The sequence below is a fragment of the Symphalangus syndactylus genome, chromosome 3 (assembly GCF_028878055.3).
Source record: "Symphalangus syndactylus isolate Jambi chromosome 3, NHGRI_mSymSyn1-v2.1_pri, whole genome shotgun sequence".
Classification (NCBI taxonomy): Eukaryota; Metazoa; Chordata; class Mammalia; order Primates; family Hylobatidae; genus Symphalangus; species Symphalangus syndactylus.
Genome location: NC_072425.2, coordinates 7,922,705 through 7,935,253, shown reverse-complemented (window position 1 = coordinate 7,935,253; position 12,549 = coordinate 7,922,705). Strand labels below are relative to the sequence as shown.

At 53.8% G+C, this 12,549-nt stretch overlaps 1 protein-coding gene across 11 annotated transcripts in view; it reads left to right on the top strand.

Annotated features, from left to right (window-relative positions):
• The window catches only part of TRAF2 (TNF receptor associated factor 2), a 60,834-nt gene that overhangs the window by 37,983 nt on the left and 10,302 nt on the right, over positions 1-12,549 (top strand). For 9 of the 11 annotated variants that reach the window (XM_063636725.1, XM_055270304.2, XM_055270305.2 and 6 more), the window contains 4 exons: positions 4,364-4,438; positions 8,039-8,320; positions 8,842-9,019; positions 11,389-11,537. In XM_063636725.1, the coding sequence (XP_063492795.1) occupies positions 4,364-4,438; positions 8,039-8,320; positions 8,842-9,019; positions 11,389-11,537 (684 nt within the window). The remainder of the gene's footprint in view (positions 1-4,363; positions 4,439-8,038; positions 8,321-8,841; positions 9,020-11,388; positions 11,538-12,549) is intronic. The other 2 variants (XM_063636730.1, XM_055270310.2) reach the window with 1 other exon arrangement.

Below are 12,549 nucleotides of genomic sequence, written 5' to 3'. Positions count from 1 at the left end.
TTTTAATGTTGCAAATCTTGGTTCCTAACACTGGTAACATATTTGCTTTATGTTATATATAAAGTAGGTTTAAAATTAAAAATACCTGCTGAGCGTGGTGGCTCACGCCTGTAATCCCAGCATTTTGGGAGGCTGATCACTTGAGGCCAGTTCGAGACCAGCCTGGCCAATGTGGTGAAACTCCGTCTCTACTGAAAATACAAAAATTAGCTGGGCATGGTGGTGCACACCTGTAGTCCCAGCTCCTTGAGAGGCTGAGGTGCAAAAATTGCTTGAACCCAGCAGGTGGAGGTTGCAGTGAGCTGAGATCGCACCACTGCACTCCAGCCTGGGTGACAGAGTGAGAGCCTGTCTAAAAAAAAAAAAAAAAAGTCAAGGCTGGGTGTGGTGGCTCATGCCTGCAATCCCAGCACTTTGGGAGGCCAAGGCAGGTGGATCACCTGAGGTCAGGAGATCAAAACCAGCCTGGCCAACATGGCAAAACCCCTTCTCTACTAAAAATACAAAAATTAGCCAGTTGTGGTGGCACAGGCACTCCTGTAACCCCAGCTACTTGGGAAGCTGAGACAGGAGAATCACTTGAACCCGGGAGGCACAGGTTGCAGTGAGCCAAGATCGCGCCAGTGCACTCCAGCCTGGGCCACAGAGTGAGACTCCAGCTCAAAAAAAAAAAAAAAACAATAAGCAAAAACCAGCAACATAAGGCCGGGCGCGGTGGCTCACGCTTGTAATCCCAGCACTTTGGGAGGCCGAGGCGGGCGGATCACGAGGTCAGGAGATCGAGACCATGGTGAAACCCTGTCTCTACTAAATGTACAAAAAAAAATAAGCCGGGCGTGGTGGCGGGTGCCTGTAGTCCCAGCTACTCGGAGAGGCTGAGGCAGGAGAATGGCGTGAACCCAGGAGGCGGAGCTTGCAGTGAGCCGAGACTGCGCCACTGTACTACAGCCTGGGCGACAGAGCAAGACTCCGTCTAAAAAAAAAAAAAAAAAAAAAACCAGCAACATGGCTTCTGATGATGAGGTCACCTGTTTCTTCGAAGCTCTTTTTGTTTTTGGAAGTACATCTTACGAAGATGTAGGGTCCACATACCATGTTCTTATTATAAATGATTTTTTATTTTTATTTTTTTTGAGATGGAGTCTCACTCTGCCGCCCAGGCTGGAGTGCAGTGGCGCAATATCGGCTCACTGCAACCTCTGCCTCCCGGATTCAAGTGATTCTCCTGCCTCAGCCTCCCGAGTAGCTGGGATTACAGGCTCCTGCCACCATACCCGGCTAATTTTTCTATTTTTAGTAGAGACGGGGTTTCACTATGTTGGCCAGGCTGGTCTCAAACTCCTGACCTCGTGATCCACCCGCCTCGGCCTCCCAAAGTGCTGGGATTACAGGCATGAGCCACCGTGCCCGGCTACATACCATGTTCTGAGGTCAACTGGAATACATTTTTTCTTTGAGTTTATGTCAGATGTGGTATATAGTTCATTTGCTTCGGGTTCTTTTAAAATGTGAGGTTTTTTAAAGGTTTACTTTTGTTCTTTGACGATGTAAACTGTTGGCCTGCTGTCTATCAGTCAGAGCTGTGCAGAGGCACTGGAGCTGCCTCCCTTCAGGCCCCGTCTCATCCTCCCAGCCCCTCCTCTCCATCTTTGCTGGTTTTGCTGGAGTCTTTCTCGTTGACCACGCTCCCAGGGGCTTGGTCGGGTTCCTCACCGCTGCCTGGGACATGTGCAGGGCTGAGCTGAGTGTGGGGTGGCGTATGTTGGGACCTGGTCCTTTGGAGGCTGTCCTGTGGGGCTTGCTGGACAGGAGCAGTGGGCCTGGGCCTCATGGCCGAACAGCCCAGAAGCCTCAGCGGTCACGGACACCTCGTGTTTGATAAGGTGTTTGCCCCTTCATGATGCTGCTGGCAGGAACCACAGACGGGCGGTGTTTAGTGTTTCCTGGGGGCCTGGGGGTTGCCCTCCAGCCCTCACAGGAACCCTAGGGCACGCTTTATCAGATGAGGAAATTGAGGCTTACAGAGGCCAGGTGCCCAGCTGGCTTCCAGCTCCATGGTCGGCCCTGCTGTGGGCAGCCTGGGGGGACTTGTCTCTCCTCGTTTCCAGCAGCGCCGTCTCCCACACCTCCCTGGGCGATCGCACCCCCATTCCCAGCATGCTGCGCACACGCCAGGTTTCTGGCCTCTTCTCCTTCACCTTCCTGTGGTGGAAATTTCTGAGCCTGGACAGAGGAGAGAGAGCGCGTTAGAAATTGGGGCCCTACTGCGGCTCAAGATGGGGGTGCCCAGTGACAGTTCTGTTTCATTCCTGCCTCCACTTCTTCCCACAGCCCAGTGTTTCATCTGAAAATACCAGGGACAGCAGAGGGATCCTTGCTTTAATTAAAGAGAAAATACATTGTGGGTTCACACTGATGTTTGCATTTCAGATTCTTACCCAACTTGCATGTTGCTGTCTCCTTTCTACAGAAAGTTGTGGTTCCTGTTGACATTGCTATACATAAGAACAGTGTCAGTAGCACTGACTCTGATCCATGGCAAATTATATGATGACAAAGTTCTCTTTGCTTTTAGAGTCTGTATTGAGTTGCTGTGTCATAAGTCATTCGAAGCAGCGTCTGTGGGCAGGCGGCTGTCTCAGTATGCCACGGGGGCACATTTGTTTCATTTTGCTTTTGAGTTTTAAAGATTGCTCTTAAAAAAAAAAAAAAAAGGCCGGGAGCGGTGGCTCATACCTGTTATCCCAGCACTTTGAAAGGCGGAGGCGAGCGGATCACCTGAGCTCAGGAGTTTGAGACCACCCTGACCAAAATGCAGAAACCCCGTCTCTACTAAAAATACAAAATTAGCCAGGTGTGGTGGTGCATGCCTGTAATCCCAGCTACTCAGGAGGCTGAGGCAGGAGAATCGCTTGAACCTGGGAGGCGGAGGTTGTGGTGAGCTGAAATCGTGCCATTGTACTCCAGTCTGGGCAACAAGAGAAACTCCGTCTCAAAAAAAAATGTTTTGTAATTTTGTAAAATGGTTACATGGCACCAAAGCAAAAACTACAAAAAAAGGTGCATTCTGAGACGTCAGAGGGAAATGTGTCAGGGTCCCTGTCTGCAGTGCTGTGTGGTAGTTCAGAAATTTGCATTCCCATAAGCATTGTGGGAGCACCGTCTCCCCAGACTTGCCAGCAGAGTGTGGTGTGAAGGTTGGACGTTGCCACTGTGATGTGTGAGAAACACATCGGTCCTCTATATCGTGGGTCCACGTCGTGGATCCAGCCAACCGTAGATTGGAAGTGTTCAGGGAAAAATGCACTGAACATGCGTAGACGTTTTTTATTGACACAGCGTTCACGTTGTATTGGTCATGAGTCACCGAGAGCTGATTTAAGGTATAAGGGGGGGTGTGCTTAGGCTCTGTGCAAACACTGCCATCTTCCATCAGGGACTCGAGCATCCTTGGGTTTCAGGGACCCTGAGACCAACCTCCTATGGGTGGCAAGGGACAGCAGAGTCTCCGGGCGGTTCTGACAGGCGTTTCCCAAGCTGTGGTGTGACCGAGCTCGTCTGCGCTTCTCTTGCTGGTTATGACTCCTGCCCACTTCATGGTGTTTTTGGTTTTTTGTTTGTTTTGGGGGGAATTGTGCAAGGTTCTTATGTTACTGTTTCTGGAAACTGATTCACAGTTAGGGCCATTTCCCTCCTCCCAGGTATGAAATCCTGCGCTGCGTCTGGTGTTTGTGGGTTTGATTTTTTCACACTCAGAGCCGCAACACACCTGCCATGTCACCTGAGAAATGGAGGAGGGACTTGGGTTTCATGTTTTTCCTTGGGCTGTTCCCGCATCCTTAGACCCACGTCAGATATCACAGTGTTAGTCTGTTTCTTCCCCGGTTCGATGCTCCTGTCGTATGTGAGTGTCTGTGTGCACTTGGCCCCTTTCTGGATTTTACGTTTTGCTTCATGTTTTGTCTATGTCATCCTGCACCACCGTGCACCAGGTGAGCAGTGGGCGTTTGACTCTGGGTTTTGAACCCAGGCCCTGGGGCCTCAGCACCGCATGTCCTGTGATAGAGGGACAGTGATAGAGGGACAGGCGTGCCATGTGACACACAAGCTGGGGTCTCCACAGGTGTCCCAAAACGCTTGCCCATTTCAGTTACTGGCACAGTGTGCATGTTTGCACGTGCGTGTGCACGGGTGTGTGCGCGTGTCACTTTAGAAATGGGCTATTGGGTTTCATTCAGCTGAGAGTGAAGAGGCCAACGGGGCAGGTCATGTAACCCTCTGTCTAAGTCACTGTGGTCCATGTGGAAGTGCTGAAATGCATCAGAACAGAGAAAGATGACTCTGTGACGTCATTCCCTTGTAGTTCCAGGACCACATCAAGACTTGTGGCAAGTGTCGAGTCCCTTGCAGATTCCACGCCATCGGCTGCCTTGAGACGGTGAGTCTGGGGGTCTGAGGTTGGGGGCCACCCCTCATCCTGGGTGTGGTCTTCACTGCCTCCAGCCCAGCGCTTCCTGGTTTCCTTCTGGCTGCTTCTCAGCCTACTCTGCAGCGCTGCCTCCTCCTGCCCCAGCTGTCTGAGTGTCCCCAGCTTGGTCTCTGGGCTGGTAGCCCTGTCCACTCCCATCCTCCTGGTGGCATTGTAGTGCCCGGCTTTGACTGCCACCTGTCTCTGAGAATGCCTAAGGCGTGTGCCCACCTGTCGCCTTGAGCCTCCCTGAGTGTTGAGTGCACATCTCAGACGTACCCGGCCGGCTCGCCACGACCATTCCTTGGCCGCTGTCTCCCTGCCCCCATCTCACACAGAAAAGGGCAGCACTCTAACACAGCGGCTGTTGCCGAGCCCTCCGCCACCAGCAGGCACTCGGGCCCCTCCTCTCGCCTCAACGCTCCACGTTCGGGCTGACAGAGGTCTCGTCTGCCCTCAAATGGTTCCTGGACACCTGGACCCCCCATCCCCCCAGCTGTCACTGCCCTGTCCACGTCGTCCTCATCTCTCACTGGGACGCAGGCTCAGGCGCTTATGGACCCCCGTTCTTTTCCGCTCTGGCCTGTTCACAAATGGAAATCGATCACAGCTCTTCCTCATGGCTTCTCATTCAGAGGGGCCTGCTCCTGTGATCTTTCCCTCCCCTCAGCTATCTCCTCTGCTTTGCTTGCTGGCCTAAGCTTCCTTGGGCACGCCCACTTGTGCCCACCCCAGGCACTTGGACACTGGCACAATGGCCAGGCGCCTGGGTCTCTCCAGGTGGAGCCCCCTGCTCCACCCCTGCAGACTCTACCCCTCTGTCGCCAGCACCTCATGTCTTTGTCTCTTGTCCGTCTTGCCCTGTACCACAGGAGCCCCTTGAGGTCAGGACCCTCGAGGAGTACTGGGCCCAGAGGTGGCCCCCAGCTGAAGTGTGTACCTGATGGATGGAGAGGGGCAGGCCGTGGGTGCAGACCCTCCCCTGGCCAGCTCGCTGGGCAGGCATCTTCCTTGCTTGAAGACAGGGATGCCTTGACGGCATTTGTGGTAGAGTCAGTTGCTGACTTGATTCTATGTGTCCTTAGATACTGCATTTTTTTCCTAATAACGGTGAAAAGGACCATGGCTGCCTCCATTTTCTTTGTCCGCGTTGGATAGTCTTCTGCTGTCCGTGTTCTTGTCTGTTTCCCACTCCAACCTGGCATCTGCCATCTCTAGGAAGCCCGGGCTTCCTGTGCGGGAGGTTGTGTAGAGACCACCCGGGCCTCAGTGGCGCTCGTTGCCGCCACTGTGTTCCTTGTTTCTGGGCCTTTTGGTGTTGAGAAATGAGAGAGAACACAGCATGAGTCTGTGGCGACGCTCGCTTCCCGTTTGCACAAAGGATCTCCCCGTGCTGGCACACCCACCCCAGGCTCAGCCAGGGCGTGCTTTTTCCATGCCACACACAGCACAGTCCCAGCAGCACCACTCTCTGAGAAGATGCAGGACGAGCTCTCATCTAGCTGTTTGTGTCTCTTGAGTGCCCTTCTGCTCTCTGGGTGGTCGTGCCTCTAGCTGGGTACACATGTAGGTCCATTTGTTTCTTTTACTGTAATTTTTTTAGAGTGTCTTGTTTATTTATTTTATTTATTTATTTTTGAGACTGAATCTTGCTTTGTCACCCAGGCTGGAGTGCAGTGGCATGATCTCAGCTCACTGCAACCTCTGCCTCCCGGGTTCAAACAACTCTTGTGCCTCAGCCTCCCAAGTAGGTGATGAAAGGCCCAAGTAGCTGTGATCACAGCTGTGTGCCACCACACCCAGCTAATTTTTGTATTTTTAGTAGAGATGTGGTTTCACCATGTTGCCCAGGCTAGTCTCGAACTTCTGACCTCAAGTGATCCTCCTGCCTTGGCCTCCTAAAGTTCTGGGATTACAGGCATGACTGTGCCTGGCCTCATTTTTAAATTTTGTTGTGGAAATTTGAAAATAATTTAATTGCAAAGTCAGGTCAATAAAATGAGTATGTTTAAGGAGGCTAGCTTCCACCCCTGTGTTTTCACCTTCCCCCTGTGGGTACCTTTTTATTTTTTATTTTATTTTATTTTATTTTTGAGATAGAGTCTCGCTCTGTCACCCAGGCTGGAGTGCAGTGGCGCCATCTCGGCTCACTGCAACCTCCACCTCCTGGGTTCAAGTATTCTCCTGCCTCAGCCTCCCAGGAAGCTGGGATTACAAGCACACACCACCAGGCCCAGCTAATTTTTGTATTTTTAGTAGAGATGGGGTTTTGCCATGTTGGCCAGGCTGGTCTCAAACTCCTGACCTCAGGTGATCTACCCACCTTAGCCTCCCAAAGTACTGGGATTACAGGTGTGAGCCACTGCACCTGGCCTATTTTTATATTTATTTATTTATTTTTGAAACAGAGTTTCGCTCTGTCGGCCAGGCTGGAAGTGCAGTGGCACCATCTCAGCTCACTGCAGCCTCCCCGTCCTGGGTTCAAACGATTTTCATGCCTCAGCCGCCTGAGTAGCTGGAATTACAGACATGTGCCACCACGCCTGGCTAATTTTTGTATCTTTAGTAGAGACAGGGTTTCACCATGTTGCCCAGGCTTGTCTGGAACTTGTGGGTATCTTATTTTTTATTTATTTTTTTTTTTTGAGACAGAGTTTCGCTCTTGTTGCCCAGGCTAGAGTACAATGGCACGATCTCAGCTCACCACAACCTCCACCTCCCAGGTTCAAGCAGTTCTCCTCCCTCAGCCTCCCGAGTAGCTGGGATTACAGGCATGCACCACCATGTGCGGCTAATTTTGTATTTTTAGTAGAAACAGAGTTTCTCCATGTTGGTCAGGCTAGTCTCGAACTCCCGACCTCAGGTGATCCTCCCACCTCGGCCTCCCAAAGTGCTGGGATTACAGGCGTGAGCCACCGTGCCCAGTCGTGAGTAGCTTTTTTAAAATGGTGTGTTGCTTTTATTTTTCTTTTCTTTTCCTTTCTGTCCCTCCCCCTCCCTTTCCCCCTCCCCTTCTTCCCTTCGTCCCGTCCTGTCCTGTCCTGTCCCTTTTTTCTTTTCTTCAAAACAGGGTTTTGCTGTGTCAGACAGGCAGGGATGCAGTGGTATGATCTTGGCTCACTGCAGCCTCAAGCTCCTGGGCTCAAGTGATCCTCCCACCTCAGCCTCCTGAGTAGCTGGAACCGCTGGCATACATACACCACCATGCCTGGCTAATTTTTAAAAATTTTTTGTAGACATGGGGTTTCACCATGTTGCCCAGCTAATCTCCAACTCCTGGGCCCAAATGATCCTCCCGCTTCGGCCTTCTGAAGTGCTGGAATCACAGTTGCTAGCTACTGTGCCTGGCTGCAACTAAGTTCTATAGCAAGCTTCATATTCTTTAAACATACCTGACTTTCAGTCTGTCATACACAAAAAGGATCAGCCATGGCCAGGCCACCCAGGCATCCCTATCTCTGACTCTGGCCTGTCTCCTCAGCTCATCTGAGGCCCACATCTTGGTGGCAGTCCCCGGGTGGGAGCCGAATGGTAGGTGGAGCCAGCAGCCTCCCTGCCCTGTGCCTGCAGGTAGAGGGTGAGAAACAGCAGGAGCACGAGGCGCAGTGGCTGCGGGAACACCTGGCCATGCTGCTGAGCTCAGTGCTGGAGGCAAAGCCCCTCTCGGGAGACCAGAGCCACGTGGGGTCAGAGCTCCTGCAGAGGTGCGAAAGCCTGGAGAAGAAGACGGCCACTTTTGAGAACATTGTCTGTGTCCTGAACCGGGAGGTGGAGAGGGTGGCCATGACTGCCGAGGCCTGCAGCCGGCAGCACCGGCTGGACCAAGACAAGATTGAAGCCCTGAGTAACAAGGTTTGTGCCTGCTGGGCAGCCAGCCATGAGGAGGACAGTGTAAAGGGGGATAGTGTCCCCGCCCCAGCAGATTCTAGCAGGTCCTGGAGCTTTAGAGCCGGGACAGTGTAGAACTCCATCCACAAACCCCAGTCCAGCGTGGTTTCTAGGGGAGGCTCTGGCTCCCTCCATTTCTGAGTCCTGTTCTCTGAGGGACCCAAACCCTGGAAGGTCATAAGAGGCCAGGCCGTGGGCAGGAGCCTCTTCTCTCTGATGGGAGGGTAGAGTCAGCCATGGGGATGTGCATGGCCTGGTATGGCTTCTGAGCACGCTTGCTGACTGGGAGCTTCTGTGTGGACTTGGAGCCACCACCTCTTGGCGAGGGCGGGGTTGGGTTCTTGTGTGCAGGGAGCGGACATGAGAAACATGGAGCCCAGGGGTGCCCAAGAGCACTGTCCTGCTGGAGATTGGTGGGTGTGGGAGGCAGGGGCTCGTGCCCACACCCCTCCTGTAAGAGGGAAGGTGGTCTTGGCACCCGGCAGGTGCAGCAGCTGGAGAGGAGCATTGGCCTCAAGGACCTGGCGATGGCCGACCTGGAGCAGAAGGTCTTAGAGATGGAGGCATCCACCTACGATGGAGTCTTCATCTGGAAGATCTCAGACTTCGCCAGGAAGCGCCAGGAAGCTGTGGCTGGCCGCACACCCGCCATCTTCTCCCCAGGTGTGGTTCTAGGACCCCCACCTCACTGCGGCTGCTGTTTACTTGGCACCTGGGTCCCCTCACCCCTGTGACCACATGGGATGCCTCCCAAGGGTGGGGCTAGGATACGACCCCCAGTGATACCGGGAGCGGCTGCCCCTCCCTGAGTGGCAAGTGGGGCAACTGAATATGGGCTGGCCGGTGGGTGCCCTTGGGCAGGGGTCAGGGTGGGGAGGTTGGGCTGGCTGCTCTTCTGCTGTGCCGCCCTTGAGGGGTACCCCTCGTCACTCACAGCCTAGTCCTCTGGCATACAGCCCTAAAGCAGACATTACATCAACAGGCTCTCCTGCCTGATCACAGCTCCCAGGAAGATAGGGCGGGTGGGAGTGGCCGGGGGGATGGGACATGGCTCCCACGGCCTTGGGGCTGAGCTAGTCCGACCCCTCCCAGGTTCATTTTCCACACAGCTCAGGGAGGGTGTTTCTCACACCCCGCTCCCCCGCCTTTTTTTTTTTTTTTTAAACCCCAACTACAGGGTCTCTTGAGAGGGTGCTCATGGAGTCTCCCCTGGAGGGCACTGCTGGTGACGGGGTGGGGTGGTGGCTGCCCAGCCACCAGGACTGTGTTTCTGGGCACTGCAGTCCAGAGGCGGCCCCCCTGCTGTCCCTGGAGGCCCTGGCTGACCTCATGGCGGCTCCAGCCATCATCTCAGCCCTGCCTGACCTTGTGGCAGCCCCAGCCATCATCTTGGCCCTGACTCAGGCACTCCCCTCGTGGCCTTTGTTGCCATGGCTCAGAACACACCCTCATGCGGACTTTATTTTTACACTGACTTGGTGAACGTGCTGATAGAATCTTAGGTTCTAGGATCCAGGCTGAGACACTGTAGGTACCTTTCCTGTTTGAATTTAGCCTGGCGCTGCTGGTGAAACTCACTGAGCACCGGGGGCCATGGCAGTCCTGTGCTCCAGCGCCCTCAAGGCAGAAAGAGACCCAAGCGTCATCTGGAGGGGCCGCCATGTTCTGTGTGGTGCATCCTGAAAAGGCCTTCAGCAGGGACCAGAACTCACACTCTTTTTCTTCTCTGAGTTGAGACTGGAAAAATGAAAGATTGTTTTGGGGGAAACTCGAGGGAACAGTCTGGGCAGTCTGCAGGGCATGGCCCTGTTCCTCCAGGGCTGGGAAAGTTAGCACTGCTTTCTGGTGGCGACCTTCCCTCTGCAGCTGCTGGCTCAGCCGATTGTATATGCTGAGAGCTCTGTACTAAGCGTGGGGTGAAGGGTCAGCATTGTGGAGGCCCTGCCACAGAAGTGGTCTTCTTGGAAGCTGCACTCGAGCAGGAGGACGTGTTTGTGTGGAACATCTGCCTTAAGTAATGCTGGTGAACACAGCTTGTGTGTGGCATGCGTGGAGGCCAAGGACGGGCAGGATGGGCCTGGGCACGCCATGGAGGACGAGGACGGGAGGGTGGGCCTGGGCACGCGGTGGAGGACGAGGATGGGAGGATGGGCTTGGGCACACGGTGGAGGACGAGGACGGGAGGGTGGTCCTGGTGCCGCCACAGTGGGGTCCCTGCGTGCAGACCTTTGCACACGGTGTTCTGTCATGTGACTTGGAAAGCAGCCTCTGCCGTGTTCTGGCTGTCATTCACGTCTGTGTCTTGTTGGGTGGGAAGGAAGTTGACTCTGCTTGTTTCGGGGTTCACTCTAGCCAGCATGTCTTCTGAGGCAGGCTTGGGGCCCATCCTAAGCCCTCGGCGGGTCAGGGTCCCCTCTGCGGCTCTGCCAAGGCCCCAACCACTGCATTTGGTGGATCTCTCCATGTTGCTCTGCTCATTTTCTTAAGTTTTGGGGGTTACATTTGGGATTCTTAGAAATGCTTTTTCTAGCCGGGTGTGGTGGCTCACACCTGTAATCCCAGCACTTTGGGAGGCCAACACGCGTGGATCACCTGAGGTCAGGAGTTTGAGACCATCCTGGCCAACATGGTGAAACCTCATCTCTACTAAAAATATAAAAATTAGCTGGGTGTGGTGGCGGGCGCCTGTAATCTCAGCTACTCAGGAGGCTGAGGCTGGAGAATCGCTTGATCCCAGGAGGTGGAGGTTGCAGTGAGCCAAGATTGCACCACTGCACTCAGCCTGGGCAACAAGAGCGAGACTCTACCTTTTTCTAATTTTTCTAATTACTACTTTTTTTTTTTAATGAAATTTGTTTTCATTGGAAACTAACTACATAGTTTGAGGAAAAAAAACTGCTTTCTTTGCACCCCAGAACCTGAATGTTTCTTTGTGGGTGTTTTTGTCCCTGGGGGAGGGCAGCCAGGCAGGAAGAGCCTTGCCCCACCCTTGCTGAGTGTCAGCTCACCAGGCACCCCTCCTGCCTCCCCAGCCTTCTACACCAGCAGGTACGGCTACAAGATGTGTCTGCGTATCTACCTGAACGGCGACGGCACCGGGCGAGGAACACACCTGTCCCTCTTCTTTGTGGTGATGAAGGGCCCGAATGACGCCCTGCTGCGGTGGCCCTTCAACCAGAAGGTGTGAGGCCGTCCCCGCAGGCTTCGCTAGGGCCGCACCTGGGAGTCCCTCTGGGCAGTGCGGCTTCTGTGGTGCAGGGTTGTGTGGGACAGGGTGGCTTGGGCTCGCTGGACCAGGTGTCTGCAGCAGGACGTCACCCTGTGATGCTGTGTCACGTGGTGGAGAGCTCTGGCAGTTTCTGTCGTTTCCATGATTTCTGAGCACTGGTCCGTGACACAAGCAACTGGCTTCCTGACCTGTCAGATAAATATAAATATGACTAAGAAAAAGGACAAGGCCGAGTGTGGGGGAGTATGTATCCCTGTGATCCCAGCACTTTGGGAGGCTGAGGTGGGAGGATTGCTTGAGCCCAGGAGTTTGAGGTCAGCCTGGGCAACATAGTGAGACCCCATGTCTACAAAAAAAATAGAAGAATTAGCCAGGCATGTTGGTGCGTGCCTGTATTCCCAGCTATTCGGGAGGCTGAGGCAGGAGGATTGCTTGAGCCCAGTAGGTTGAGGCTGCAGTGAGCCGAGATCATGCTACTGCACTGCAGCCTGGGCAACAGAGCAAGACCGGGCTCTAAAAAATAAATGAACAAAAGGACAAAGCACAAAATAATGCAGGTTCCGGGTGCCCAGCTTTAGCCCAGGACTCCAGCTGTTGATGGGTGTCTGGACCAGTAGTTTGAAAACCCCGCCCTGGAGAGAGTGTGCAAAGGAAGGAACACGGACGGCTTCGGAGCCCTCTTCGTCGGAGGTGTCATTTATTTATTTACTTATTTTTAAGACAGAGTCTTGCTCTGACGCCCAGGCTGGAGTGCAGTGTCATGATCTCGGCTCACTGCAACCTCCACCTCCCGGGTTCAAGCAATTCTCCTGCCTCAGCCTCCCGAGTAGCTGGGACTACAGGCACGCACCACCATGCCCAGCTAATTTTTGTATTTTTAGTAGAGATGGGGTTTCACCACGTTGGTCAGGCTGGTCTCGAACTCCTGACCCATGATCCGCCCACCTTAGCCTCCCAAAGTGTT